A 25,381-nucleotide genomic window follows, 5' to 3' on the forward strand; every position below is an offset into this window, starting at 1 on the left:
ATCAATTGCCTGATGCATCTCGCGTGAGCATTTGTCGGGCGGCGGGCAGTACGCAGGTCGCGATTTCTCTCGGAAACAAAAAATTCATAGAGATTATATTTGTTAATAACTTATCTTCAAGTTAAACTAGGAATAAAAGAAATTCTAAATTTTTTTAAATTTGGAAAAAAGTGGTTTTTGACCAAAAAATGTTACTTTATATTGTTTAAACATATGTTCAAACTTAACTTTCCTTAGGTTTTTTAGGTTAAATACTCGTAGAAGATAATTTAATGCCAAAGATAATAAACTTTGCCCCAATTCCATACGTTTAGTTTATTTCAATCCTGCCCGCCAATTAAGAAAAGTCGTAAAAATGAAAAATCGAGTCAAAGACTTCGCTTTCTGCCCAAGCACTCATATACAGAGTGGCTGATGAAAGCCGCTACCAAAAAAAATTAAATAACTTTTTTTCTATTTAATGAATCTGGTTAATTTTTTTTTTTTTGCAGATTGACTTTTACATTTCGACAAGAAGCTTATCTGCTCAAATGGGTGTAAGCAGACAGTCATTACAGTCAATTATGCACAAAGATTTGGACTTATTCCCACATAAAATTCAAATGGCCAACAAACTGAATGCTGCAGACTTGCCGATTCGCTTGGAATTTTGCCAGAAGATGCTTCAAATGGTGGAAGAGGATGGAAACATGTTGAACTGTCTTTTCATGTCTGACGAGGCCCATTTCGATTTAAACGGCAACATAAACAAACAAAATTGTCGAATATGGAGTGCTTCCAACCCACAGATACTCCATTGCATCCACTTCGTGTCACAGTGTGGTGTGCAGTTTCATTACGCTGCATTGTCGGGCCCTACTTCTTCGAAGAAAACGGGCACACCGTTACGGTTACTGGAGACCGTTACTTGAGCATGTTGAGAGAGTTTTTCTATCCAGAATTACGCCGAATGAGAATTTCTTTCAACTCTGTGTAGTTTCAGCAAGATGATGCAGCTCCTCACATAGCCCAACCTGTTATGACAGAATTGCGACGAAAATTTCCCAATAAGCTGATATCCAGAAACTCCACATTCCGCTGGCCACCCAGGTCGCCTGACCTTACTGCACCTGACTTTTTCTTGAGGGGTTATTGCAAACAGGAAGTCTACAAAGCAAAACCAACAAATTTGAATGAACTAAGGCAATCCATTCGAGAAATAATTGCGGCTATTCCTGTCTCAACTCTCCAAGCAGTAATTAACAACTTTTTGGTAAGATGCCGCACATGCATCAACGAGCAGGGGGGCATTTAAATTCCATTATTTTTAAAACTAATTAAGCTATATTTAATAAAATTGAATGAGCTTTAACATGAATAAAATAAAATGAATTCCATACACTGAAAAAAAATTATTTGAGTTTCTTAATGTAGCAAAATTCACCAGCCACCCTGCATGTATCTGCCACATACTTCTGAGAAACAAAAACTTGTTAATTTTGATAATTGAAGGGACAGCTTTTAATATACTTACTTTGGATAATAATTGGTTATTTCCTTTTTTAAGCTTTAAAAAAATCTAACATTTGAACTTTTTAGACGAAGATAGCTATTGGAAAACTATGCATGAATTAGATGAAAATCTTACAGTTATCTTATCGAACCATCCCGGAAATTATCAAAATGTGCCTAAGTGTTTGAAATGAAGATCTAATGCTCTTGAATATTTAGACGAAGAACGTTTCCAACAAATGCTCCGAGTCACAAGTGATCATTATTGATCAAAGACAGTACACAGTTAAACAACGATCAATCTATTAGGCAATTTTCGGTAGATCTACACCTAACTATAACCGTATATCCTTTGGGTTAATCGAGTACGGCGATTTGAAAAGTAGCTACACTGTTTGGAGTAGGAGATGGTGAAACACTTTACAATATTACAAATCGAGTATTTTCGTATTTTTTGGAATTAAAATCTAGATATATCACTTGGCCAAATACGAATGAAAAACAAGATATCGTTAACCGTGCGATTCTGATACAGTTTTAAGTCTCTAAATTTAAGATTTTAAGTTAGAAAAAATTTTTGTGACTTGAGACGAATTCGTTATTCTGTAAGTGACAGTCATTAAAAATTTGCGAGTCTCTCAACTGAAAGCGAACAGGTCTGACCATCTGTCACATTTCCTTATTTAGAGATGTATGTAAAACCTGAATCAAAAAATACTGTCGATAACAAATATTAAATTATCTTTAACGCTGTAAAAAAGCTTATTTACCAATAAAACTAAAAATAAAATGTTGTATTTCAAATACGATAGAGCTAAAATTTATGTGAAATTGATTTTTTTTTTTTACTTTTACTTGATTGAGTTTTGTATAAAACATAAACACCAACAATCGATTACTATCTGTGATGATCTCTTTAAGTGAATCGTCAATACATTCAAAATGGAAAACAAAGGTAACTAAGCGTTTAATTAAATATTTGCTGTTATATTCCTTTACTTGTATATAATTAATTGTTACATTTGCAGAATCATTGCGGACAACAAAAGAGCAAATTGAATGCTCTTTAGCATTTCTAAGATCACAAAAATTATCCCACGCGACCAAAAAGGTTGGAAGAGCTGTGGATCGAGCTTTGTCAGCAGCTAAATGCTTTGAAAGGTCCATCATTTCGCCTACGAAATGGAAGGAGGCAAATCCTTACATATACAAATATATATATTTACTAGAGGACCCGCCTACGTTTTACTGTGGCTGATACATAGGCTACATGGCTGATACATAAGTATTAGTTAAAGAATAATCGCATTTTTGATGAAGCAAAAAAAATGAATCAAAAAGCATTTCGTGTGTTAAGAAAGAATTGGTTTTTGCGGTAAAAATACTATTGAATTTGGGCTGTGCATCAGTGAAATCCATCGAGTCCAATCGATTGTCAGCCTGGTGGACTGCATATTAAGAAACGGTTCTCAAGCGTGGAAAGACAAAAAAATCGACTGGCAAGGTTATGGCATCAGTCTTTTGGGATGCCCGTGGTATATTATTCATCGAATGATAAATGAGCCAGTTTTAATTCATTGCATTGTGTACTTGATTTCAGTTCTATTCTACCATTCCCAATATTTAGCAATTTTATTATTTTTCAGAAAGGATCAGTTTGAAATTGTACGCATGTATGCATGTATACGTCGTTCCCGTTTAAATATTGTATTGCTCTGTGCAATGCTTCGAAAATATTTCTGTATATCTCAAATTTTTTATCAACACTTCAGTTATGCCACTATTTTTTTATGCCAGACCTTTTGCAATTTTAAATTGCCTGTCAAGATACCCCCTCCAATAGTTAGCAGGTATGAAAAAAATGTTATAGCTACCCATAGATGTATTGAATCACCCAATTTATTACTTAAGAACGAACTCTGTCCTCAATATAAAAACTTGATCCACAGATGTCGCCTTTTACTTTGGCATCGTTTTGTTTAATGTACGTTTACGCCAATTTAAGGTTTGAATATTGGATACTGCGATGGTAGCGCCATCTATCGGTCAAACATTCCAAAATTAACAATTGATTAAAAATGAAAAAATAATTTAAAAAAACATTTTCCAGTGGATCAAATTGTAAATCTATACCATTCTCGAACCTCCTTGAACATACACACAAAATTTCATCAAAATCGGTACATTCGTTTAGGAGCAGTTCAAATGCAAACACACGGTCAGAAGATTTATATATATGAAGATATTCATTAGGATGCTCCTAAAAAAAATTTGATTTTTTTTCAACTTTTACCCCCTTTTTTTAGTGTCCTATTCATTTAACATATCGCGACAAAATTATTATTCTCAGAAACGTTTTTTTATTTTTATTGAAAAAATTCCAAATTTCCAATCACTATGTTTAATTGTCGTTGCCGTTGGAAGGACCAAGTGGAGAAGGACCTGGCTTCGCTTGGAATATCCAATTGGCGCCACGTAGCGAAAAGAAGAAACGACTGGCGCGCGGTTGTTAACTCGGCTATAATCGCGTAAGCGGTGTCTACGCCAATTAAGAAGAAGATGTTTAATTGTCTAATTGAGATAATCAAACTTTGTCGCGGGATTTTTTAAATTTTTAATATGTAATGGTTATTTTTGAGAAATAAAAATTAATTGGTGAAATTTTAGTTTGATTGAAAAACGAAAATTCCTATGTTAAGTAAAAAGGAAACTAAAAAAAAATGAAGCGACCCTTTAGAGTTAAGCTACAGCGCCTGGCTTGAGGGAGGATTCTTTTCGTCAATCACTAAAATTTGAGGGGGTAAGAGTCGAAAAAAATTCAAATTTTTTTTTTGAAACACCCTAATATACATATATTTCAATTGAAATAAATATCTTGTTTATTTCACAGTGTTTTAACCATTGGAAACCCCAGATTCCGAGTTGGAAGAGCTGGCAATGGAAGCGTTAGGGAGGACCGTGGTTGATGGACTGCCTGATGTCCCAACTATAGGAGTAGAGGTATGATTAAATAAAATCTTTGCGTATATGTTTATATACAATTTTTTTTAAGTAAATAAAATGGAATTATAGTTTCTTTTTACGTTTCGAACGACATTATAATCCATATACAGTAGAGGCCCGCTAACCCGGATCAATTAAAACCGGCCCCTATCCGGAATATAAAGGAATCCGGGCCAGCGCGATATTTTTTTCCCTAGTATAGGTTGACAGCTGCAACCAACTGTCATCGGCTCGTCTCATACTAAGCTCAGTTTCTATATAGCACTCGAGCTGTGAACATGTGTTATAACCTCTCTGCGACAACAAAAAGAAATTCGACACTCCGAAAGTTTTTTTTCAACTCTGTGTACAGTTGATTTTTTTCACATTTTCCAATAAATTCATCCAGGTAAATATGTTTATAATATTAGTTGAGCCTTTAGCCTTCGACACACAGAATTTACATTGTGTTCATTATCCACCGCCATTTTGCAAATATGAGCGTTTGGGGAATCTTGGGAATCTCTTATTACGGGGAATGTCGGGCCACATAGTTTTTTACATTTGACATGCTAACTTCATATATTTGACGTGTATAAGTGATTTTTCGTGCAGAATTTCAACAACACAATAGTTTTTCAACATTTCCTCATAGTTTCGTGCTCCGAAAAATTTTTTTTAGTCATTATGCCGCGGTACTACCCCAAACAAGAGAAAATTGTTGATTTCGACAACATTTTGGAGGCGATCAAGTCGGTGAAAATACATCACAACAGCGTTCGACAATCTGCGACGGCACACAAAATTCCGATGCGTTATATTGCAGCATTTGATGGTTCGACGTTACTACTGCCAATGCCGATGTAATGAAGAATTTGCTGGCTGAAAGCACGACGATGGGCACAAAAACAGTGAGTTCTGCTGGTTTCTTTCTTTTTCTTTCATCGAATAATAAATAATTTTTTTTTTATTTCAGATCTTCAACATCGAACAAGAGAAGGCGCTCATAAGCTACATTCTCCAGGCCAGCGACATCAAATATGGAATTAGTTCGGAAAGTTTTCGCGTCGTATCCGGATCCATGGAACGACAATCAACAGGCGAGTAAGGATTGGCAGTTGGCGTTCATGAAACGCCACAAAAATTTGTCACTGCGAACACCAGAGCAAGTAAGCCAGAGCCGTGCGAAGCGATTCAACAAAGAGAATGTCGATGCATTCTTTGCCAACCTTTCATCCGTTCTTGGTAAGACGCCGTTTGAATCTCACCGAATATGGAACTTGGATGAAACCGGGTGCCCGACCGTGCCAACCAGACCTGTCAAAACCATCGCGCGCAAAGGACAAAAGCAGGTCGGCTCATCAACATCTGCCGAAAAAGACACCAATGTGTCTTTGGCTTTGGCCGTCAGCGCTAGTGGCCAGTCTATACCGCCATTCTTCCTCTTTCCCCGAATCAACATGAAAGAGATTTTTATGACTCATGCGAGTCATGGCGCTGTTGGTGTTGCGAACGGTTCTGGTTACATGAACTCTGACGTATTCTCTCAATTCATGCATCATTTCATTAAGCACACCGGTGCTAATGCCGATTCGCCAACCATGTTGCTGCTGGACAACCACGGTTCGCATTTATCGATCGAGGCGATAGATTTGGCGTTGGATCATGGCATCACGTTGCTGTCTTTTCCGCCGAAATGCACGCACAAAATGCAGCCGCTAGATGTTGCGGTATTTGCACCATTTAAAGGCATGATGACCGTGAAGCATGATGCATGGAAAAAGTCCAACATTGGTGTCACTTTCGATCTGCATCATGTGACGCTCCTTGTCGATCAGTGCCTCGATGTTATGTTAACGCCGAAAACCATCAAATCCGGCTTCCGAACAACTGGCATCTACCCGTTCAACCCGCAAATTTTCACTGAAGTTGACTTTGTCGCTTCGGAACTGAGCGGCGAAAATTTGTTCGGTGACGAAGAGAAAGACGCCGACAATCAACGTCGAGTTCTTGCCTCTGGTGATGCCATTGTGACTGCTGCGAATCAGGAGGTGTCAACGTCGGAGGCATCGACAAGTGCCCCAGCTTCAACAAGTGGTGCTGCATCATCGTCGTTGTCTCTTGTTTCGGCTCCACAGCTCCGTGATGCACTGAAATCGGTTGGCCCGTTGAAATTGGGCACACCTGCGCCGAAATCAAAACGTGGCCGCAAGACAATGGAGTCAACGATTTTGACATCGCCTGAGGTTGTCGCAGATCTGCGAGACGAGGCCGAAAAAAAGCGGCAAAAATTGACGAAGGCAGCCGATGAACCAGCAGCCAAGAAGGCCGTGGCAAATCGAAGACGCCACGGAAGAGAAGCCCGTCTCCGACCGAAACCGACATCGAAGAGGACTTCGATTTTTGCACGATTTGCAAGAAAAAGATGCCGAAGCACGAGAATCGTCAAAACACGGTCCATTGCATAGTTTGTGATCGAGGGGTTCACTTGAAATGTGCCGGACCGAACCCGAACACTTACACCTGCATCCACTGCGAGTCGGAATAATTTTTTTCGCCAATTCCTATTTTTCTTATTATTTATGAATCTCTCTTTCATTTTCATTGATAAATAAACGTTTTTCATCGGTAGCAATCATGTTTTAATCGATTTACAGACTGGCCCGACATTCCCCACCTTTTTTCAAATCGCAAAATCAGGTTTTTTGCGCCAATGGCTATAACTTTTAAATTTTTGTAGAATTTTATCAAACCAATGTTATCAAAAGGAAGGTTACGACTCGCACTACAAATCCATGCTTTGGAATTTTCACAAAAAATAACCGAAATCAAAACGTGGCCCAACATTCCCCACCTTCCCCTATCAGAAATATGAATTAAGAAAAAAATGTAAATAAATTTTTTTTTATAAACAATACACATGTTCCAAAAAAAAAACTTAAAACAATCCATTGAAAATAAACGTTAGAAATTTGTATGTATTAATCGGTGTAATATAAATTCTAAATTTAATTGAAAAAATCGGTTAATTTTGTTTGCCGAACGCTTTTTTGTTTAACCTCCATTGCTCGCTGCCGTAGCGTTCTAAGAATACACAAACTGTCCGATTCAACGTTATTTTCTTCTGACCATTGTATACAGGTACCGAAGCTTTTAATGGCGTCTTCATGTTCAGCTTTTGGTTCATTGTTTTCGACTTCTTCAACGGAGGAATCGTCGTCACAATGAAGGGGTAAATGGTCGTTATCTCCAATAAACCATTCACTAATTTCAGATTGTGGCAGTTGATGATTGTTATTATCCATTCTCTGCAACAAAGCTCCGATTTCTGTTAGCTCTTGTGCATCTTCACGCTGGGACGTCCATTTTTCTTTGAGAACAGACAGAAAAACGGTATCATCTGGATCCTCGTCAGCATCGGAATTGCTTTCGGTATTAACTATATCGTTATTTCCTGAATAGTGAAGAATTTTTTCCCAACATTTTGCTATTGTATCAGACTACAGCTTGTGCCAAGACTTCGCAAGCAAAAAAATAGCATCCTTTATTGTGAGATTTTTAATGACTTTGGAAACATCATTTTCTTCCAAAGACAGGATATGTACCAAGAGGCTTTTGCGATAATACAATTTGGATAAATGTATTGCGTTTTGGTCCATTGGTTTGATAAGAGCTGTGCAGTTAGGTGGAAGACATATGGTTATAATTTTAACATCATCGCTCGTAAGCTACGCAACCGATGCGTGACAAGAAGCATTAACAACTAGTAAAATAGCTTTTCCATCTAGGTTGTTTTCCGCTTGAAAATCCTTTACTTGTTTGACAAACGACTCGTGAAACCATTTTACGAAAATAGTTGAAGTCATCCAGGCAGTTTTTGTCGAGTAATATTCAACTGGAAGATCGCTACAGTTCTTAAAAGCTCTGGGATTTTTCGCTTTTCCAATGACCACCATTTTAAGTTAATGTGTGCCATCACCATTTGCACAAGCAAGAAATGTTACTCTCTCTTTAGAGGTTTTTCTCCCTGGAGTACTTCTTTCTACAGCAAACACCCATGTTTGATCAGGAAGTAGTTTCCAGAATAATGCGGATTCATCCGCATTATATATTTGGGGCGGCAAAATTTTCAGCTCATTAATTTTTTCAGAAAACTTCTGGGGAAAGGGTTGCACGGCAGATGAGTCATTAGACAATTTCTCTCCGACCACTTTTAATTGACGAAGACCACGTCTACTTTTTAAACCTATAAAGCCATCCTTTGCTGGCAGAAAATGTTTTGTTTTCATAACATTGGGCGTGAATTTGAGCAGCTTTTTCTTTTAAAATATTTGTTGTGACAGTTACGAGTATATGTCTTTCTCGTTGACATTCCTCCATTTCTGGGTAGTCAGGTTCCCGCAAAACCTTCCTATTCTTTGAAACAGCAATTTGCAAAGAAGCTAAACAAAAATCAGCGCTGTAATATAACCGGTGAGGGTATAAAAAACGAGAACTTACTTCTTTAGTTTTTCTTTATTTTTTTTTATATACGAAATTGTGGATGTCCCGACACCATATTTTTCAGCTAGCAGTTTTCCACTTGCACCATTGCTCAGCTGCAATATGTTCTTTTTCCGCAAGATTTAACGTTTTGTGTGACCTTTTTGATGTCATTTTGATGATAAACTGAGCAAACGTCTTTATTCTGTCGCATTTCATACTTAATCGGGTATTCCCCGTTCTACAAGTATGAAACAAAGTGCACGCATAAGTGGCGAAATAAAGTGTGTGAGCTAATGTCAAACAAAGCATAAAAGGGACTGTAGTGAATAATAAACACGTGATCCGGATTAGAGAATACGAATAGAGAATGTCGGTCCGGATTACAGGGGACATAATAGAAATTTTGATTTTTTTGACCCTGTCCGGATTACAGTGGAATCCGGATTAGGCCGTGTCCGGATTAGCGGGCCTCTACTATACATAGATTCGCAGAGTCCCTGAGTAAGCGAGATTCCATCAACTTTACGTACTAGGCAGATATCACAAGAAATGTTTGCTGACATGATGGCTGCGATGAAGAGGAGGAGCGACGAAGAGGCAAAATTTAGGAAGACATCATAACAATGTTTCCGTGGGCATATGGCGAGTGTTATTTTAAAGCTGTCGGAAGCTGTGGAAAATTGAGCAAGTATAAATCAAGAACGCGGCGTTGGAGGGTGTATACCTCAGTACACGCTCTTTAGATGAACAACGGAAACGATACTTTAAAACGCCAGGGCTCTTTCAATTACGTCCTTGGGCTTTATATGGATTTTGTTATAAAGAACTTCATTTGGTACAAATGGGTTTGGTATAGGAGTTAAGAGCCATGGCTCCAGTGGATATCCTGAGTCACGTAGAAGCCATTTAAATGAACCAGAAACATGTTCCCTTTAATAATTTAATTCTGGCCGAGATGTTCTCCAAATTCAAGAGCCATGGCATGAGCACTTAAATGGCGAAAAATAAGTTTGTCGTCACAAATCTAAAATTCATACACAAGGTGCGTTCCAAAGTAAACAGGACTTTTAATCTAGCGCCCCCTGGTGGCGCCATCTATATGTCGACTAGTGCGTTAGAATCTGCTATCTTTATCGATTGTTCAGTGAATTTCATAATTGGAAGTGAAGTTATTGCGTTTTAAGTGTCAGTATGTTTGTGTTATCGGTGCGAAAATGAGCTTCGAACAAAGCACCAACATTAAAAATCGTTCTAAAATTGGTAAAACTTTTGCCGAAACGTTTCAATTGGTTAACAAATTGATGGCGATGACTGCCTATACCGTATCAGAGTGCACGAGTGGTTTCATTACCAAAGTGGTCGTAAGGACATAAATGACGATAAACATGTGTGCCAATCAAAATCCGTGATGACCGGAAATTCGATCGAAACTGTGCGTGAGTTCATCAAAAATTAGCCAAAATTATCATGGAAATTCATGGAAATGGAATTGAACATCTCCAAAACATCGATTTATCGCATTTTGATAGAACATTTGGGCTTACGAAAGGTGTGTGCACGGCTTGTTCCACACAAATTGACTGACGACTAAAAATTGCTCAGAATCCAACATTCTAAGGTCAAAAAGGACAAAAACTTCCTTTGCAACATTATGACTGGTGACGAAACGTGATGTTTTCAATGCGATCCCGAAACGAAACGCCAGAGCGCTGAATGGAAGGCACCGGACTAGCCGAAACACAAAAAATCGCGCATGGAAAAGTCAAAAGTGAAGACAATGCTGATTTGTTTTTATGATTCCAAGGGTATTGTACACAAATAATTCGCTCATCCAGCCAAAACGTTAATGCGGTATTCTACCTTGGAGTTTTCAAGCGTTTGGTGTGCCGTATTCGACGTGTTCGGCGCGAATATCGCGAATATGAAAGTTGACATTTGTAATGCGCCGTCTAATCGATCGGCGCTTATTTGACCAAAAATTACATTTTAGTCATTAAACACTCCCCGTATCCCCGCGACTTCTTCCTTTTCAGAAAAATGCATTTGGCCATGAAAAGAAAGAGTTATGCAGACGTAGAGGCCATTCAAAAGGCTTGATCCAGCATACTGGCGGGTATACCAGCCAACGAGCTAAAACACTCGTTCGACATGCTTTTGGACCGTGCAAAAAGCTGTATGGAAGCAGAAAGAGACTATTTTGAATAAAATAAATTGATTTTGCCGAAGAGAACCATTTGTTCCGGTTTTTTTTTAAATCCTATTAACTTTGGAACGCACCTTGTACAAGTATACATATATTACTTATATCAAATTAATATTTTAACCTACCACTTTTACGTTAATACTTTAGTAACCCTTTCGGTTCATGTATTCATGTGGAATAACGTTAGACGACGAAGACGGTGCAGTTATTGCAACATAATGGGTGTAGTCAATAGCACCAATCACTGCTTTTATACCAAACTTATTATGGAAACTATAAATATTTTTATATACTTATTTTAATTTTCCTTTACATATAATATATATACTTTACCCCATTTAAATTGTGTTGTTGTGCCCTGTTGCATTTGGGAAGCATATTTCTACATTTTTGATTGCATATATGCCTTATACTTCGGGATATGCTAGGTTGACTCATGGCAGATAAATGGTTATTTCCAATTTGTATGAGCCATTCGGAAAAAAATATAGCACCGAAACGAACTAGAACTATCCAATGTTTGGAAAAAAATTTCATTTAAAAACATGAACACTCACCCGAATCTCAAAAGGAATAACAGACTTTCGGAAATGATTATTGTGAGGTTTCAATGCCTTCATAAGGTCCCAATACAGCGATTTCGGAAAACGAAAATATTTTTAAATGTTGCTTTCTCCAATAAAAATGCAAATTAAGACCTTACCTCAAACAATCTCAAATAGTGACTAGAGACTGCTTACAGAATCACGTTATAAAACAACATACAATAAGATGCCGCATTACATAAGGTATATTGATGGTACTGAACTGAAACTTGAAGAAGCACCAGTTGTTAACCATTCAGCTATTTTACAAAAAGCCGAATCTATTCCATAAAGGCACAAGCTGTATGCGATTATCTGTTAAGGATTCGTCACAGGGATAATGGGATGCCCAACTTATTCCAGTGTGAGAGCGCCTCAAAATAAGCGTTTTTTATAACATTTTCCATTATGACCAGATCGAACAAAATAAGAATTTTTGGGCATTTTAAATTAAAATACCCAACATTATTTACGATTGCAAATTATTATATATTGGACTTTTAATATATGGCGAAACTACTTAATTCCTTTTTTATGATTTTATGGTATTTTAAAACAACTGACTTTCGATCTTTCAATACTTAATAAGGTGAATTAAGCCTGTTAGTTCTCAAATAATAAATGTTTTTAATCAATTGTAATAGAAAATTAATTCTATTATGCTTCATATTACAAAACGTTTCATGAAATATATTTGAATTTCGCATTTTCTTTGATTTTCATTGTTTTAAATTTTTATTAGCTATCTTGAACGGCGGCAACAAATCCCTCCGTTTTCATATTTTTTGGTAAGATTTCAGTCTGGCCATCGCTCGTTTCCAATTGCTAAACGTCAAAACCTCCTCAATCCAGTCAACTGTCAAAGTTGAGGTGGTTTTGACGTTTAGCAATTGTTCTCTCACTTCCAGTGAGAGAGGAGTTGGACATCTCATTATCTCTGATTCGTCGTGTAGTAGCAGGACACTGGTAGTGTACACAATGCTCGCATGTTTCGTACTACTGCTCTCTCAACTCAGCAAGATTCACTTTTTACTTTTATCACGCCATTTCGCTCAAATTCACAAAAAATGGACTATTCAAAGCGTAAAGCTTTAAACTTGCAGATATCGCGTGAGGATTGAACATTGCTTTGGGATTCTAAAAGAACGCTTTGGAAGCCTCAAAGAATTAAGAATACGTATTCAGGACGAAAAAAAGTCATATTCAATGTTCCAATTGGTTTATTGTTTGCTATATATTGCATAACATCTTACGAGCTACTTCTAACGATATTGAAAACGTAGTTGTCGATTGACTACAACCTTTTCGCCAGGTGGAAACGTTTAGAACGTAGTTATGTACATACATAGCGGTATTGGGTATACCAACTACAGTTTTGTGTAACTATTTACATAAGATCATACTTACGAAACTTAAAGGAATAAGCTAACTGTCATAAATAATCATAAATAAATACAAATGTAATTATTAAATTAATTGAAATAATAATTTCGTACACAGCCACTCTTTCTTTAATTTCTAATTCTATCAACTTATATTTTTCATCTGTTTCTATTTTTTTTAATTCTGTATCTAATTTTTGAACTCACTATCTAATTTTCTTTCTTGAATTTTCTTCCCTTCTGCGAACTTATACTTGTCAAATTCCAGCTTCTTAGCTATCCAACGGAAGATTTCAGTGGCCGACTTGACCGTTGGAATGCTAATATCGCGGTGGAAATTGCTGGGATCTAAGATGTGGCATTCGATGGCGCAGCAGGTACACATTCCTCTTCTAAGAATTCTACTTCGCATTCTGGTGCACGACTAGCTGGACACATGTAGCTGAAGCGAAGGCAGGTTATTTGTAACCAGCAACGGTTGATCGGTAACGGCTTTCCAAATATTTCCTTCAGATGGTCGTAAGAGCCACTCACTCTCTTTCCAGTTCTTCTTTGGCCTTTTCCTCTTCGCTTGGGGCGCACCTTCAGTATTCGTTCTTATCAAAAACTATAAAAATTGTTTAGAATTTAAATAGAAATTACTAAATCTATTTCAAACTTACCCTCTTCAACAATTTAACGGGTAAATATGTCTTTGTGTAAAGTGACAGCTGACACAGGGTTGCAATTATTTTTCATCATTGCACGAAAATAAACATGGGTTTTGTCTTACAAATTTTACAGCCATTGCAAATATTTTTCTGCGTGATTTGTTGTTGTGTCGTTGAACCAATTGGAAAATTCCAAAATTCGTGCAATACGTGCACCGTGCAAGGATTTTGCAAGAGAAAGAGAATCCCCCTATTATATTGATTAGATTATCATTTTCGACGCCTAACCTTAGCTTTTTTCGATTATCATTAGATGAAAATGAATAGATGCTATACAAGTAAGGAAGTAAGGAAGAGCTAAGTTCGGATGCATCTGAATATGCAAGAATCAAAGCCAGGAAATTACCTCATGATGCGAAACGTCAATCAGAGGTTTGGAATCCAAGCAATTGTTTATACATAGCTCATACACTTACTGAAAAATTCGGCATAAGGTTTATTGGAAAACTTAAAATCATTATATGCAGTATATGGGAGTTGCGTATAGTAATGATTCGATTTTATCTATTTTTACCAATACCACATAATATTAACATGCCACATACTAAGAACTGTTCACTGGGTTTCATAAACTACCTCACATCCAATCACCAATCATATGGAGTAAAATCAGCCGGATGTTCGAAAACTCTGATAATAGGGTCAAACCACGTCAAGTGGTCCAGAGAAATTTTGCAAAATCACCGATTTTGAAAACTAGCAGTTCATTAGGAGGGGGACCACATGCATACCCCGTGAAATAAATATTTCGTAACAATTTATTTTTGTTAAAGTTAGTAACTATGATAGAAAAAATAATTTTACAATTTTATCGTGCTCATCCATCTATAACTTTAACAAAAAAAAAGTTTACGAAATATTTATATCACGAAGTATGCGTCTGGTCCCCTTCATAATGAACTGTTAATTTTCTAATTCGGTGATTTTGCAAATTTTCCTGGACTTCACGTCGTTTGACCCATTAGTTAGATCAAGATTTAGCTCAATTTTATACATATTTATAAAACTTTTGTATTTTTAACATATCTATTGAATACTTACTCAAGTCAACGCTTAACGCCATCTGTTAGAATATCTTGGAGCTAACGGATAATTATGACTGTCAAATAATAGACAAAGAATTTGAAATAATATAATATTGCGATTATAAATTGAGATGTAAGCTATCCTATCAATAAAAAATAATTTGCAATAAAATATTCAATTAAAATTATTAGTGCTTCATTGTTCAATTGTTTAATTAAAATATATACATGTAAATGTTGTTTAATTAAAATATATACATGTAAGTACTATCACGGAGGATGGAGCAACGTGCCACGCAAGTAAGGAAAGTTCTCTGATAGCCATTCACTTAGGGGTGGCCAGAAACGATTATCTATACTAATTATATAAAATCGCTTATATGAAAAATGTTTGTAACGGCTAATCTCCTAAAGTTCTGAAGCGATTTTTATAATTTTTTTTTAAAATAAAGCATTTGCTCTAGGCTCGCGAGTGGTATACTTTTTTTTTTAATTTTCCGAAATCAAATCCTTTTTCTTTCGGGTTGAAGTTTTTGAAAAACCAAAAATATTGCAAGCATAAGGTTTTTCGTTCACCAAACGCAGTCTACAGCGAAGCGCGCTTTGTATGTGTGCGTGTGCCCTTTATCGTTTGCGGCACGCACTCTCTCTCTCTTCCATCTCTGCACATCTTTTCCAGCATAACGTAATGAAGTAAAGTACATACATATGTACATATGTATGCACTCTCTCTTCCATCTCTCACATCTTTTCTACATAACTTATTGAAGTAAAGTACAAAGCAAAAAAGTTTGCATATATAAATGATCGCAGAACAAGTGAAATAACGCTAAACAGCACAATCAAATGCTCGCATAAATTGCCGTATGTATGCATGTATGTAGTTATGTAAATACAGTGTCAACTATATTTATTCTGTTTTACAGCTACTTATTTTGCAGCAACGCACCGTTGCTTGAATTACTTTTCTTATTGTCTTTGTACTTTTTTGTAACAAAGCACATTGAAAATAAAAACAGAACGCTCTCCGTAAGGAACATCCAAAAACCAATAAAATCAAATATTAAGATGTAATGTGGTTTTCATGTGTGTCTGCGAAATACTTGCTGGTTTCTTCTAACTTTATTGTATTTATGATCGTATTCTGCAAATGGTAGAGTAAAATTGGAAATTTATTGTCTTTAAATCAAAAGGTAAAGATTAGATTTAAGCGAAACTAATTTGGTTAATAATAAATATAGGGTTTTTACAATAAAAGCTTTCAGAGATGCCAAAAGCAAAATCTCAATTATTTAGATCCTCATCAAATAGACGGCAAATTCAGCTAAGATGAAATGAGACGGTCGACGAGAGTGCAAATCGCGTAGAGAATGTAAGGTTGCAAATGATGCAGAATAGACAAGGGGCGATTGCTTTCAAATCAGCGTTTAACTATAGACAGGATTGTAATTATTTGGACCATTCCCTTTTATTCATTGGTCGAATGAATGGCATTTGCAATTTTTGTAAGGCTAAAAAGTGGGTGAAAGAGGCACCAGGTTTGTGTTGTAGCAAGAGACATGCAAGTGAGACATATAGGTGAGCCTTCGCTGACAATCAAAGCGCTGCTTTGAGGTGAGCATCAGTCGTCCTGTCACTTAAAAAAAAATATAAGAAAATGCAATGGTTGTGACTTCGTTTGGTGGTAATGAAATTAGGGAGGGTAATTTCATGCCAACGTTTAAAATACATGGACAAGTTTACCACGTTATTGGGAGTTTATTGCCAGCGCCGAACGCAACACCAAAATTTAAATTGACTGCCAATATGCGAATAAATCTTTGTGGAGCTGGACCATCCAATCGGTTTGCAGAGTTCCTACTTAAAATAGGTAACGGTTGCAAATCTGTCACCAAAGATAGTTATGTAACAATGCCAGATATTGCAGGAACCTGTGTTAGAACAGTTGACCAACTTATTGATAACGTGTATCCAGATATTATTAATTTGCACCACAAAGATTCTAAGTGGTTATATGAGTGAGCTATAATTACTTCGACGAATTCCGCTGCAGACGAAATCAACAAAGCCGTTTGTCAAAGAATATTATCAGAATATAAAATTTACAATTCTTTTGACACAGTGACAGATGAAGGAGACGTTGTTCACTATCCAACGGAGTTTCTTAACTCTCTTAATCCCTCGGGACTACCTCCATTTCAACTAGAACTTAAAATTGGTACGCCAATAATCCTTCTACGAAATCTTAAGCCTCCCAATTTATGTAATGGCACTCGACTGAAGATAACGCACTTGATGCCTAATATCATTCAAGCAAACATTTTAACCGAACCTGCAGCAGGCGAAAGCACAATGATCCCTCGGATACCAATGATACCTACAGATCTTCCATTTAGTTTCAAAAGAGTACAGTTCCCCGTTAAGACGTGTTTTGCGATTACCATTAATAAGTCCCAAGGGCAAACATTTAATACTGTTGGCATAGATCTTCGAAACGAAGTATTTTCTCACGGTCAGTTATATGTATGTGGCTCTGTCACGAATTGGTTCCCCGCAAAACAAACTGTTCTCATTTCTGGCAATGGAAATAAAACAAAAAATGTTGTATTCACTAAAGTTTTTAATAATTAAAATATATCCTTTTTGGTTATTGTTCCAAAATACATCAATTATAGTATACCTTATTTCATATCTTGAATTAATATTTACTCTATATAATCCTATTTATTTTAAGTAAGAGTTTTGAATTGTTACCTTTTTGTTATCTATTTTTAATTTTTCTGTAAAAAAAAATTTAATAAACAAATTATTTATAACGTTAATGAATTTGAAAGTGTTTGCAATTAATTCAAATATGGGTAGTAAATATTTGTAAGTCTAACATAAGATACACATTATACTCATGTATGTGTGTTTACATGTACGAATAAAGGTATTCTTTTATTTGCATTTTAAACTACATTAAACTCTTTCCAATACCCTCATCGTTTCAGTTTTTGCGGCGTAACAAAGTACGCCGGGTATTTGCTAGTTTTACATATGACTCAAGCAACTCACGACTTCCGGTCTTTGACCAAGTATCCTCTGGGTAGCCTAAGAACATCCGTTTGAAGGCGAGCTAAAGTGACGTCACGTCAAGTAAAAAATCATACCAATGAAAAGTAACAACAAGCCTCGGATAAGTGAGCCCCCTTTTGATGACGACCATGGCAAACGGAATAAGGACTATGAATTGAGGGCATGCACCTGGAATGTCCGGTCCCTTAATTGGGAAGGTGCTGCTGCCCAGGGCACCACCAGGGTGAGCAAATAAGGTATCTTTGGCACTACGGTCGGTAAATTCATAAATTCAGCCTCCACGACAAAACATCCCCAATTTGGTTGAGGCTGATCGACTTTGCCGGGAGCCGAAATATGGTTATCTGTAGTACTAGATTCCAGCACAAGAAAAAGCATTAAGCTACCTGGTTGTCCCCGGATCGAAAAGCGACCAACCACATCGAGCACGTTGTGATAGATGGAAGACACATCTCCAGTCTTCTAGACGTGCGTACGCTCCGAGGTCCTAACATTGATTCGGACCACTATCTTGTTGCATCCAGGATTCGTACCCGCCTCTGTGCGGCAAAAACGCACGTCAACAAACACAAGGAAGGTAAGACGTCGAGAAGCTGCAATCACAGACAGCCGAACGATTTCCACTCGGCTTGCACTCCTGCTTTCTGGGAGCACTAGTCAACAACTCGGTATAAGGGAACTGTGTTACAGCATTTCAAACTCCTTACGTACAGCTGCTACCGAAATCTTTGGTTTTCGGAAAATGCAAAAGAACAGCTGGTACGACGAGGAGTGCCGCAGCGGAAAGAAAACACCGAAACCGAAAGATACCGAGAGTTCAAGAAGAAAGCGAGACGCATTTGCAGACAGAAAAAGAAAGAGACCGAAATGGGTGAGTATGAAGAGCTTGATGAGCTGGCCGACAGGGGTAATGCTAAGAGAAGTTTACAAGACCAATGTCTGAATTTAGTATCCCCGCAAAACTAATACGGCTGAGTAAACTGACGTTGAGCAACACCAAAAGCTCCGTCAGAATCGGGAAGGACCTCTTCGAGCCGTTCGATACCAAACGAGTTTTCAGACAAGGGGACTCCCTATAGGGGACTTCTTCAATCTGCTGCTGGAGAAAATAACTCGAGCTGCAGAACTTAATCGAGCAGGTACAAGAGGGTTACAGCTGGCGTATGCCTCAACACCCGCGCCGTTAGTTCTGCTTTCTCCAGACTAGACAATGAACCAAAACAAATGGGTCTGGCAGTGAACGAGAGCAAGACGAAATATCTCCTGTCATCAAACAAACAGTCGTCGCACTCGCGACTTGGCTCTCACGTCACTGTAGACAGTCATAACTTTGGAATCGTAGATAATTTCGTCTATCATGGAACCAGCGTAAACACTACCAACAATGTCTGTCTGAAAATCCAACGCAGGATAACTCTTGCCAACAGGTGCTACTTTGGACTGGGTAGGCAATTGAGAAGCAAAATCCTCTCTCGGCGAACAAAAATCAAATTCTATAAGTCACTCATAATTTTCGTCTTGCTATATGGTGCAGAGGCTTGGACGATGACAACAACTGATGAGTCGACGTCGCAAGTTTTGGAGAAAAGGGTTTTGCGAAACATTTATGGTTCTTTGCGCGTCGGCCACGGCGAATGACGCATTCGATGGAACGATGAGCTGTATGAGATATATGACGACATTGACATAATTCAGCGAATTAAAAGACAACGGCTACGCTGGCTAGGTCATGTTGTCCGAATGGACGAAAACAGTCCAGCTCTGAAAGTATTCGACGCTGTACCCATCAGGGGACGCTGAGGAAGAGGAATACCTCCAATCCGTTGGAAGGACCAAGTGGAGATGGACCTGGCTTCCTTAGGAATATCCATTTGGCGTCACGTAGCGAAAAGAAGAAACGGCTGGCGCGCTGTTGTTAACTCGGCTATAATCTCATAAGCGGTGTCTACGCCAGTATTATCACATAGTTATTAGGATGTGTTATTCTGAGGCAAACTTTTTTTTCAACTGAAAAACAGGCTAAAAACTTTCGAAAATGTGAAAAAAGTCACTCAAAAGATGAGCTCTTAATATTAACACTAGAACTACCACACTTTTGTCGAAGCTATTTCTACCAAAACCAGTCAAAATGACTAGTCTTTAAAAAATTCGTAATAGTAAAGTTTATATAATAGTTTATTTATTTGTTACAAGATTGGTTGCTTACAAAAGGAATTTTGTGCTGTGTAGTACGTGGGGCCATGATCCCTAAATAAATATTCTTATATTTCATCACTTAAACAATAATAATAATAATAAGTTTCATAAAGAAAATATGATTCGGTTTAAAAAAATTAAAATAAATTCTAGTAAATTTAAGTTAATTTTATAGTATAAGGTAAATTATTTGGTACGAGTATATTTATAATTTGTCACATTTCCTACAAACATAGATTTTCTTTTGAGTGCATTTTCCGCATACAAAATTTTTACAGATATTACAAATGGTGCTAGTTTTATTATTAATGGGAAATCTTCCAGAATTCCGAGTATCTACATATGTCAATTCCATTTACACACGTTGGTATAGACTATGCAGGACCGATTCATATGAAATGTTCAAAAGGAAGAGGACAAAAAACAGTTAAGGGATATATAGCTGTATTTGTTTGTATGGCAACAAAAGCTATTCATTTAGAAGCAGTAAGTGATTTAACAACCGAAGCGTTCCTAGCTGCTTCGAAGAAATTTTTTGCTAGAAGAGGTAAAAGTCAACATATATACTCGGACAATCGAACAAATTTTGTCGGAGCTTGTAGAAGATTAGACCGAGATTTTAAAATGGCAACCAAAAATAATTCAGCCGTAGCTCCCATATTAGAAGCAGATAAAATTCAATGGCATTTCGGGCCCCCGGCAGCTCCTCACTTCGGAGGAATTTGGGAGGCAGGAGTGAAGTCGGTGAAATATCATTTAAAAAGAGTGATCGCCGAAAGTAAATTGACATTTGAAGAAATGATTATGTGATAGCCACAGATTGAAGCAGTACTGAATTCACGACCTCTATGTGCGATAGATGGTGAAAGCGATAAACATAGTCGTTTTAACGCCTGGTTATTTTTTAATAGGATGTCCAATAATAGATTGTCCTGAAGCAATTAACGATAAACAAATAGGTTCATTAGATAGATGGAAATTAATACAAAAACTTAAAAAAGACTTTTGGAAACGATGGGAAAGCGAATATGTTGTAATGTTGCAACAACGCATGAAGTGGAAAACCAAACAAGCTAATCTCGTACAAGGACAAATAGTTATTATTAAAGATGAAGAAACTCATCCAGCCAAATGGCCATTAGGAAAAATTATTGAAACTCATCCGGGAAAGGATGGAAATATAAGAGTTGTAACTCTAAAATTACAAAATGGCATACTTAAACGGCCCGTTCACAAATTATGCCCACTGGAGGTAACAAACAGCAGTAGAGCAGAGGAAGCAAATCATGTGACAAGTTTGCTGACTTCGAGAATAACAAAAAATACTGCAACCTCAGAACGACCGAGCAAATCAAGCAAATTGATTATACGGTTCTTAACGATACTCATGCTAGCAACACAAACTAAGTCATTATACATTATTGATACATCTAAATCAGGAGCTTCAGTGACTAAACTAAAAAATAATACAGCAATATATTTGGAACCGATTAGTAAAATGGACATAATAAATTCAAAATGGAATTTAATAGTCTATTACGAATTAGGTACTTATTATGATCGGATGCATAAAATACAAGAATTTATTAACAGACTTGAAAATCAATGCAAAATATTGGCCTATTACGAAGATGCCTGCATAATGATTACTGCAACTTTAAATGACAAATATAATAGTCTTAAAGCAAATAATGAATTGTTTATGAAAAAACAAAATAGAAAAAAGCGAGCACCATTCGAATTCGTTGGTTCAATTTACCATATATTATTCGGAATTATGGATGCTGATGACCGAGAAAATATGGAATCAAATATTAGAAATATTTTCGACAACCAAAAAGATATAGCAAAATTGTTTAAAAGGCAGACATCGGTAGTTGATTCTACCATAAATATATTAAAAAAGACAACAGATGAAGTTAACCGTAATTTTGAGAAAATGAATCAACAACTTAATAAATTTTATAACGAACTAATAAAAGATCCAAATGTGTAACAAGAACTGTGACTGTTCCATTTGAACTTCCAGTTAGACATAATTAAAAAATATTAATAATAAAACATAATATACAAGTAAAGTTAAGATACAACTTTGGCCCCTGGCAGAATGTTCATAAAGATATGAACATGAAAGTTTTGTAACCTCAAGATAGAATTATATATACAAAATTATATTTTTGACACAACTACATTAATACATAAAAATATACATGTAAACAATAAATTAAATAAAAAGTATATACAGTCCACTAAATGTCAAGTGCAATGGTAAGCAACAAAATTGTAATATGAGACTTGCTCATAAAAATGTGAAAATCATTGCACATAAAAGAAAACTCATAAATTAGAGTATACATAATACTAATATTAAAATACAAAATATACATACTCGAAATATTAATGCACACAAGCAACAGATAAGAAAGTATCAAGCGTGTGTACGTATGTATGTATATAAGCGCGTTAGATGCACTAATCTAAAAAACTATAAAATATCAATGCGTTGGTATCTGAAAAATGCAATAAAAATATAATACATATTAACACATGTGTATGCACACTAAGCATACACACATATAAATATATACAAAGTTAAGAAATTAGAATTAAGAAATGTATTGATTGAGGGAAGAAATTTTAATAAAGAAAATCAGAGTCAAAAGTGAACTCTCACAGTACAGACTTAAGCAAAGACTGTTTTTTCTGTACACCGCCCGAACTTTAATTAACCCTTCTTGCTGGTGATTAAGCTGATTCAAAATTATTTCTTCGTAAGATACGCAAATTTTATTCTTGCTAAACTAAAATTTGCAATTTCGCATCAGATGGACGTAATTTTGAAACTACATTCAAAATACAAGGCCAAGTATATCGTAAAATTAGGTCATTGATGCCAATGACTGACAATGATCCGAAATTTCTTCAAGTTTTTTTTATGGGCAATTGTGAAGAGCGCGCGTCAACTCGGTGCCAGTGTAATTTCATTAAACAAGCAGAGAAGAGCAATTGTGATATTGCTGGAAAATTGTTTAGAAGATCAGAATCAATTAATTCGAATGATTAAAAGAGTTTCGCCGCGATTGCAAAATTATAACTATGAAGTCGTCATAAAAGCCGACAAAGTACCATTAGGTGAACGTGCTGGCAGATTCAACGCTCCAACTGTTGATGAGGTTGCTGTAATTTTGGTTGGTGATCTAGTTTACAAAAGGGATATTACTCCGCGAGACAGCACTGTCATTGCGATTTCGGATCTACACCGTTCATATGACGCACTGCAATATCCATCAATATTTTGGCAAGGACAGGATGAATATCATATACTCTGTATATTATATTAACATCAAACAGTCTGATCCAAAAACCGGCAAAATTAACAACTAGACATTTTGCATTTTAATTTCTTATTTCATTATATTTTTTATTTTTGTTTAGGTGCGGAAGGAGAAGTTCAATGAACTACTACGCACACCGTATTGAAAACGGTAAAATTCAATCAGATAAGCAATGCATTAAACAGCCAGATAATTTATGCAGTGTTCTTCAGGTAAAAAATGAATTGATGCAGAGTATTTTTTCGAATATACGGAGTAATTACTTGAATCATAACTGGCTCAGTGGGCGGGCTATTTTGGCAGCCAAAAATATTGATGTTGACGAAATTAATTTCCAAATACAACAGTTGTTACCAGGCGGTCTCTGTCTCTTAAATCAATCGATACTGTTCTTAATGAAAGCGGAAGTGTAATTTTTTCAGTTGAAATTCACTAGATATACCGGGAATGCCACCACATAATTTTCGATTAAAGAATGGTTCACCTATTATTCTCTTGCGTAATTTGAATCCACCTCAATTATGCAAAGGTACGCTTTTGACTATAAAAATTCTATTCAGATTCTACGATACCCTTCAGGAGGCTACAATTTCTAGTTCGTTTAGCTTTTGCAATAACGATAAATAAATCTCAAAGCCAAACAATGTGTATTTATGGTTTAGATCTAGAAAATCCATGTTTTTGTCATGGGCAAATGGTAGAAAAACCGTCGAATCTATTTATGTTAGCTAAATACGGATTAACCAAAAATATTGTGCACCAATTAGTACTAATTTAAACTGAGATTAAAAGTATTGATAATTTAAAATATTGAATATTATTCATAAAGATTTAAAACTACTTGTTAGAAATTTAAATAAAAAAAAGTTAATTCTTTTGTATTAACTCTTGCCAAATATCAATAATAGTCCTTCCCCTTTAAATTCCAAACCAGTGGGTTCTTATGCCAGCTTTAACGTTTCCGTCTTCGTTCGTACATAATAATTTCATTGTGTTAAGGGGTAGAGTTCAAGAGTTTACTACAATGTAATAAAACAGAAACTTTAGCCACAGCAACGCATGACCGGGTCTGCTAGTCTGGTAGTATAAACTGTAGTAAACATTCTCTCAAATTTTGAAATCGAAATTAAATTATTACAATCGCTACAGCGTTTCTTATAGAGAGTGGGGAGCGCTACAACTCCAATCTTTAAACGCGTTTTTCTCAGAATGGTGTTTTCCAAAACGGTTTCCACTCTAAAAGGAAGAGTTTTGAAGATATATAGTTCCAATTTAAAGAGAGCATTTTTAATGTTATTCGCTATCGCGCTATGGAAACTTTTGGCCAAAAATGTAGATGTTGACGAAATTACTTTCCAGAGTGTTGATATCAGATTCATTTTACCAGAAATTATTCGAAATTGTTGTTGATGAAAATCAAAATGTAGATGCCTTTTATGAGTGCTTGGAGCGCACTTATGAGAGATGCCCCCGCCACGATGTCAAAATCGTGCTTGGCGACTTTAACGCCAGGGTGGGCAAAGAAGGTATCTTTGGCACTACGGTCGGTAAATTCAGCCTCCACGACGAAACATCCCCAAATGGGTTGAGGCTGATCGACTTCGCCGGGGCCCGAAATATGGTTATCTGTAGTACTAGATTCCAGCATAAGAAGATACATCAAGCTACCTGGCTGTCTCCGGATCGAAAAACCACCAACCAGATCGATCATGTTGTGATAGACGGAAGACACGTCTCCAGTGTTTTAGATGTGCGTGCGCTCCGAGGTCCTAACATCGACTCGGACCACTATATTGTTGCAGCCAAAATTCGCACCCGCCTCTGTGCAGCAAAAAACGCACGCCAACAAACACAAGGAAGGTTCGACGTCGAGAAGCTGCAATCACAACAGACAGCCGAACGTTTTCTAC

The 25,381-nt window shown here is 36.6% G+C and overlaps 3 protein-coding genes across 7 annotated transcripts in view; 2 read left to right on the forward strand and 1 right to left on the reverse strand.

Annotated features, from left to right (window-relative positions):
- Positions 1-7,333, forward strand: part of LOC105224703 (uncharacterized) — an 88,777-nt gene extending 81,444 nt beyond the window's left edge. The window contains exons 13-14 of one of the 2 annotated variants that reach the window (XR_007423218.1): positions 492-5,384; positions 5,450-7,333. Coding sequence is in view for 1 of the 2 variants with exons in the window: in XM_049460107.1 (XP_049316064.1) it covers positions 492-496 (5 nt within the window). In the remaining variant the exon portion in view is untranslated. Of the gene's footprint in view, positions 1-491; positions 5,396-5,449 lie in introns of those variants that run through there. The other variant, XM_049460107.1, reaches the window with a different exon arrangement.
- The window catches only part of LOC125779273 (uncharacterized), an 854,525-nt gene that overhangs the window by 745,494 nt on the left and 83,650 nt on the right, over positions 1-25,381 (reverse strand). The gene's annotated exons all lie outside the window — the stretch shown is intronic.
- On the forward strand, positions 5,514-23,616 carry LOC125779723 (uncharacterized). The gene is made up of 2 exons (XM_049460997.1): positions 5,514-6,806; positions 23,572-23,616. The coding sequence occupies exons 1-2, from the start codon at positions 5,514-5,516 to the stop codon at positions 23,614-23,616; spliced, it is 1,338 nt and encodes a 445-aa protein (XP_049316954.1).

This window comes from Bactrocera dorsalis, chromosome 6 (assembly GCF_023373825.1).
Source record: "Bactrocera dorsalis isolate Fly_Bdor chromosome 6, ASM2337382v1, whole genome shotgun sequence".
NCBI lineage: Eukaryota > Metazoa > Arthropoda > Insecta > Diptera > Tephritidae > Bactrocera > Bactrocera dorsalis.